The sequence below is a fragment of the Nestor notabilis genome, unplaced genomic scaffold, assembly GCF_000696875.1.
Source record: "Nestor notabilis isolate BGI_N333 unplaced genomic scaffold, ASM69687v1 scaffold8991, whole genome shotgun sequence".
NCBI lineage: Eukaryota > Metazoa > Chordata > Aves > Psittaciformes > Psittacidae > Nestor > Nestor notabilis.
This window is the reverse complement of record NW_009915143.1, coordinates 11,838-18,433: the sequence shown is the minus strand read 5'-3', so window position 1 is coordinate 18,433 and position 6,596 is coordinate 11,838. Positions and strand designations below refer to the sequence as shown.

General features: G+C 47.8%; 1 protein-coding gene across 1 annotated transcript in view; it reads left to right on the top strand.

The window, feature by feature from the left end:
• Positions 1 to 6,177, top strand: part of LOC104413075 (slit homolog 3 protein-like) — a gene marked incomplete at its 3' end in the record, with an annotated part of 56,993 nt that extends 50,816 nt beyond the window's left edge. The window contains exons 7-8 of the mRNA XM_010023982.1: positions 3,824 to 4,064; positions 6,047 to 6,177. Coding sequence (XP_010022284.1) covers positions 3,824 to 4,064; positions 6,047 to 6,177 — 372 coding nt within the window. The remainder of the gene's footprint in view (positions 1 to 3,823; positions 4,065 to 6,046) is intronic.
• Between the last annotated feature and the right edge of the window lie 419 nt (positions 6,178 to 6,596).

Here is a 6,596-nt window from a genome sequence, read left to right as displayed (position 1 = left end):
CTGCAGTGCTTCACAGGCTGCTCCAGTGTGACCCCCCCTGTGGGGTCACAACTCCTGCAGCAAACCTGCTCCAGCATGGGCACCTCTCTTCATGGGGCCACAGGTCCTGCCAGGAGTCTGCTCCAGTGCAGGCTGCCCACAGGGTCACAACCTCCTTTGGGTATCCCCCTGCTCCAGGTGGGCTCCTCCATAGGCTGCATGTGAATACCTGCTCCACATGGACCTCCATGGGCTGCAGGTGGGTACCTGCTCCACACCGATCTCCATGGGCTGCAGGGGGGTACCTGCTCCACATGGATCTCCATGGGCTGCAGGTGGGTATCTGCTCCATGTGGACCTCCATGGGCTGCAGGGCACAGCTGCCTCACCATGGTCTGCACCATGGTTTGCTCTGGCACCTGGAGCACCTCCTGCCTCCTTCTGCACTGACCTGTGTGTCTGCAGGGCTGTTCCTCCCACATATTCTCACTCCTCTCTGGCTGCAATTGCTCCTTCCCCCTTAAACATGTTATCCCAGAGGCACTACCACTGTCACTGACGGCTCAGCCTTAAGCCAGTGGCAGGTCCACCTTGGTGCTGGTGGCATTGGCTCTATTGGACATGGGAGTAGCTTCCAGCAGAAGCTTCATGGAAGCCACCCCTGTAGCCACCCCAACAAGACCTTGCTACACAAGCCCAATGCACCCATGTGCAGTTACTCCCCTGCCTGCCATGCTCCCATTCCCACTGTACTCACCCTGCACATCTTCACATACTCCTCGGAGCAGAGTGAGTGGTGTTTGTTGGCTGCCAGCAGCACTGCCTGCCAGATCACACTGTTGAGATACATTTGTCTCAATGACTAGATTGGCTTGTCCCTGTGCAAGATTGTGCTCTTCTGGTAGAGGATATTTACCCCCTCCCTGAACTGTTGGCTAATAGTATTAGCAGCCTATGACTGTGCCCACTGACAGCCCCCAGTGTCACTTGGCAGAGAGGGAAGATCAGGGGTCTCTGTCAACCGTATCTGCATACCCTTAGAGCAGCGAGGTAGCAATGAGATGGCCATGTGGAGCCTGGCTGGGAAGCTTCACCCCATCTGTGTGGTGAATAAAGGAAGTTTAGGGCAACGCAGTAAGAAAAGTGTTGAGATGCACTTTATCCTGAGAAGTACCAAGAGGTGGTTCTGGCTGAGAAGGAAATATCTGTGTGTCTGTGTACATGACTCCAGGCTGGAGCAGGATGGCCCCGAGGCCCACATACAGATTAGGGCAGTTAGGAAGCTGGTTGGGGTATTCCATGCTCTGCCAGCCCCTTTGCTGCAGTCCTGGGAATAGGAGAGCTTTCCTGGCCTTCTCCCAGGTGCCAATCCCAAATGTTTGCTCTTTCAAGGTATTCTTCAAGTAGCAATGTAAAGCCCTGTGTCTCTTCTCTCAAACAGGAGAGCAGACCAGCTCCACTGCTTTTGGTGCAGTTCAGGATTTAGCACATTCCTATTTTGTTGCATATTCCTCTCTCCTTTGTGTTTCCCAGAGGCAGACCAGAGAGTGGTGTGTGCTGGAGGAACAGGGACAGGGAGAGGTTTGGGCTCGCATTCCACAGAGTAATAAAGATAGAGCTGTGGTGCTCTGTGCAAAATTCCACATGGGAAAATGTGTAAAGGAAATCAGTCATCTCCATTTCCTTCTGTTACACAGGCAGCACGTCCTGGTCTCTGTGGCTGAGCAAGACTGGTCTTGAGTATGTTGTGGCTGTTTTATTTGCTGTTCTTGCATGTCTCAAATCAGTAATAGTTACTGTAGGGGAATGGCTTGGGTTTCTACTCTAATTGTATCCAGGAAGGTTGCCTAGAAATTCACTGAGCTTCCAAATACCACCTGCTTGACTGGAGAGGAGCGAGATCTGGGGCATTTTTTGCTTTGTTTTTATGAGAGTGCTGTGATTCCACAAAGTGCTCCCTGAATGGCAGGAAATTCCTAGAGAGATTTCACTGTTCCAGGACTGGGATGGTGGGTTATTCACTGCACAAACGGCTCTGCCACAGTGCTCTCCCGGAGGGCTCTCAGCCCTGGTGCTGTGAGTGCTGTGTAACACAGAGGTGGTGCAGGAATCATAGAGTCACAGAATCAAACGGTTGAAAAGAGCTTCAAGCTCATCCAGCCCAACCCTTCCCCAGCCCTGCCAAGGCCACCACTAACCCCTGGCACTGAGGCCTCGGCTACACGGGGTGGGGTGTGAACACTTGCAGGGACGGTGACTCCAGCACTGCCCTGGGCAGCCTGTTCCAATGCCTGAGCACCCTCTGGGGAAGGAATTGTTCCTCAGCTCCAGCTAACCCTCCCCTGGGGCAGCTTGAGGCTGTTTCCTCTTGTCCCATCCCTTTTTCCTTGGGAGCAGAGACCAGCCCCCTCCTGGCTCCATCCTCCTGTCAGGCAGTTGTAGAGAGCGATAAGGTCCCCTCTGAGCCTCCTCTTCTCCAGACTAAACCCCCCAGGTCCCTCAGCCCTTCCTCATCACACTTGTGCTCCAGGCCCTGCACCAGCTCCATTCCCTTCTCTGGCCCCGCTCCAGCACCTCAATGTCTCTCTTGTAGTGAGGGGCCCAGAACTGAACACAGGGTTGGAGCCGGAGCCCCAGCCCTCACCGCAGCTCTCCACACGTGTCCCCCCAGCACAGCCCAACACATGCTCCCTGCTCACCGCCTACCAAGTTTTCATCATTGTACAGGATACACATTTTCAAGCAGTCACAGAACTCTTCCATGCAAAGAGTTAATGTTCTCTCATCAGTACAAACAGGGTTCGTTGGGTTTGAACAGTGGCTGTAATGAGAAGTTTGGGGTGTAAAGGCACAGGCACACTGTGTGCAGCAGCCAGAGAGCCTGGCTGGGTCCCCTTGCAGTGCCACAGGTGCAGTGGGTGAACTGGGCAGAGGGTTTTAGCCTGACGCCTGGCACACTGTGACCGATGACTGCAACTCCCTTTTCCCTGTTCCGGCCTTGCTGGGGTGGATGTTTCACCCCAGTGGATCACCGATGAGGGTGCAGCCATGCTGAGACCAGGAGCCTGGGGACCAAGCCACCGCTGCTCCTGGGTGATGTGGCCCAAGCCCCACGTCTCACAGGTTCCTGCGGGAGGGTTTGCTCAGCCTCTCACGTCGTTATGACTGAACCACAGATCTGGCATTTGTTTCTCAGCTCCCACGGATTCCAGGAGAGCTTCCTTTCCTTTGCATTGTTCTGATACAGGACATTGCCATCCACAAACTCAGCTAAAATAAAGCGAATGATTCTCATGCTGATAGAGACAACCAGTTCAGGGACACTGCCCAGCAAATAGTGTGGTATCAGTGCATTGCTTCTGCGGCCTGTTAGCAGTTGCCCATCTGTTGATACACTCTGATATGCAGTAAACCAAGTAAGGAGACTGTAAAAGGAATAAGAATAGAGGATTTTCCTCTTGCTTGCCACTTACAACAGCAGATATAGACTTAAATCAAAAAGCCTAGGATGGAGGTATCTCAGGTTTGGGCTTAAATTGCTCCCAGTTTTTGCTGGGAACCTCTACAGGATGGCAGCTATTGTAGACAGACTGCTGTCCCTTGCAGAGCTAAACAGCCGGTGCAAAGTGCAGCATGAACTGCTTTCAGTATTTGAACTGGCTTGTTCAGACCCAGCCGGGAGATGTTCTGTACAGCATTGTGCTGTAGGGCTTTCTCACAGCAAAGCAGGCACGTGGCAACTGACTCTCGAGTCGCTGTACCACGGTGGTGGCATCCTGTCAGCATCTGAAAGGTCTCCTTCCTTAAAACAAGCTGAGATTGAGCCCACTTTTTCTTTCTGCAGTGGGCTCTTCTGTGAAACTCCTCCGCCAATGGTCCTGCTGCAGACGAGCCCGTGTGACAACTACGAGTGCCAGAACGGGGCGCAGTGCATCGTCGTGCACCACGAGCCCGTCTGCCGCTGCCTCGCTGGCTTCGCAGGCCAGAAGTGCGAGAAGCTCATCACCGTCAACTTCGTGGGGAAGGATTCCTACGTGGAGCTGCCGCCAGCCAAAATCCGCCCTCAGGCAAACATCTCCCTCCAGGTGAACAGCTCGGTGCTTCCCGAAGCCATAGGACATGTACTCTTACAGATGTTTTCATTCTGAAAGAGCAGGATCCCTTGACCAAGATGCTGGCAAAGTTAGAGTCAGCTTGTCAGTCAGTGGCCTGCTCTGAAACCTGAAGGGACAACTAAGGCACCACTGTACTTTTGTGGACCTGCCTCCAGAATCTCACCACCCCCTTGCTCCCAGACTGGCAATGTAATAGAGATAGTTCAGGAAACCTCCCTGGCTTCTTACTGGTTGACAGCATTGTGGCTCATCCCATACCAATTAGTGCTTAATATTAGGACGCTTATTAAGAACTGCTCTAAGTGGCCTTTCCAGACAGTATTTTGATTACTGTACTGTAAGATACTGTGCACATTCAGTAGATGAAAGGTGCAGGATTTTGTTACAGTCCTGTAGTTATACCTAAATGGGGTTTGAGGTCTAAGGTTCAGAAGATAATGGAAAATAGATATCAAAGTGCTGTGCCACCACTGGCCTCTTTGTGGCTGTCGATCAAAGGTGTTTTGGACACTTAGTCCAATATGATATTTAAGTGATTTGGAAGTTATTTGTATTCACAGTCTAGTAAGTATTAAACTAATCTTTTCCCTTCCTAATATCCCAAAGTACATAAGGAATAATTTCTAGCTTTATCTGTTTTCTCCTAAAGAGACATGTGGAGTACCTGTATGACATGATTGTCTTCCTTAGGCTACTGATTGTTAACCTGTCTCTGTGTTAGATTCCCCCCTGCAAATGAGGCCTAACATTTCAAAAGACAAGACAAGAAAAATCATACCTGTATATTTATTTCATAGCATTTATTTTCTCAGTTTGAAAAGATTGTATTCCACAGTTGGAAATCATGTTCTAGATTTACTTGATGGAGTTTGGTTGTAATTAAAATACCGATGTCAAGACATGGGAAAGAGGAACAAATCTCCTCCTTCGGAATAGATTTTTAAAGGGTGATTCCTGCCAACTTTATTCTAAGGAGAAAAAAAAATCCATAATTAATATTTATCTTTTCCTTAATAGCTTGAGTATAAAGTTCATATGAAAATGAAGCTGATTCATGTATAATCGAAACTCCAGGCTTTCTTCAAAATCCCTATTATTTAATACCATAAAAGAGATTCTGTAAATATGGGCACTCTAAAATATGGCTCCCTGAAGGCTCCACATACTATAGGTCAACTTTAAAGCTGAAAATCTGGACATTGTTTTCTTAAGTGTACAAAACACGTTACATTGGCCAGAGCTTGAAGAACAAAACTGGTTATTACACATGCAGATGATGTTCTCACTTCTTGTTTCCCAGGCTTAATATTATTCTTGCATCCAGTCATTAATCACTAGTGAATTAAAATTAGAATACAACATTGATTATTAAGAACAGATAGAGGAAATCTTACTTAAAAGGGCTCAAGAGTGAGGGACAAGGGCTACTCTGTTCTTCCTGACTCTTTTAAGGTCCCATTTGAAATCAGCATGGCTTGCAAATAACTCACGGCTATGGTGAATGTGGGGATAGGTCCTTCTTTCCTTCTTTGTGAGCATATATGTGATATGTGATATATTAGATATCTGTGGACAGATCAGTGCCTGCTGAAATCTGTTTGCTTGTCATTGTGACATGCTCCTGCTGCCAGAGTTGATTTTCCAAATCTCCACTTCAGGCTGGGGTAGTAGCTGGGAAATATATTTATGTGTCACCAAAAATACAGCAACAGTCTATTAAGAGGGATCAAATAAATTGCAGCTTTCATTTCCTGACAGCTAGTTCTTATTTGAAGCAAGGGCACCATCCCATAGTGGGAGGCTGACCTGGTTGTGTCCAAGGCCACTCAATGTCACTAAGACCTTTCTGTGTCTCATGGTGCTTGCTCTCTTTGTTGCTTTTATATATGATTTATTAATCATATTTACCTTATCTTACTAAGCAACCTTACCTGCCTATTAATGTTTCACAGGTAGCAACGGACAAGGACAATGGCATCTTATTATACAAAGGAGACAACGATCCTTTGGCTCTGGAGTTGTACCAAGGACATGTGAGGCTCATCTACGACACACTTAATTCTCCACCTACCACAGTATACAGGTAAATAGCTGAGCTTTACCAAGACAGTGGATTTCCAACAAAGATGGAGAGGTAGCATTTTTAGAGGTACCTTTTATTTTAATTCAAGGTCTCTCTTTTATGTATGTTATTAGATAAGAAAATCAGAATAAAGACTTAGCTAGGAGCTGCCTGGCTAAAAATTGCCATTTATTGGCAATAAAGTGATACTGTGTGCTACTGTGATTGCAGAAAATTGTTGTGTTTTCTCATCTACTGTAAAGGTTTAGTTTTGGGTGAATGTTGTCTTTGAAATAGCTCCAAATAATCAGTTTATTTGATGTTGATATTTAGCTTTTGTTTACCGCACCAAGACAAAACAGCAACTGTGCAAGTGCAGAATTAGACTGTGTTAAGTAGGAGGAGAAGGGCTAAATCCCTCTACAGGGTGACTATTTTTG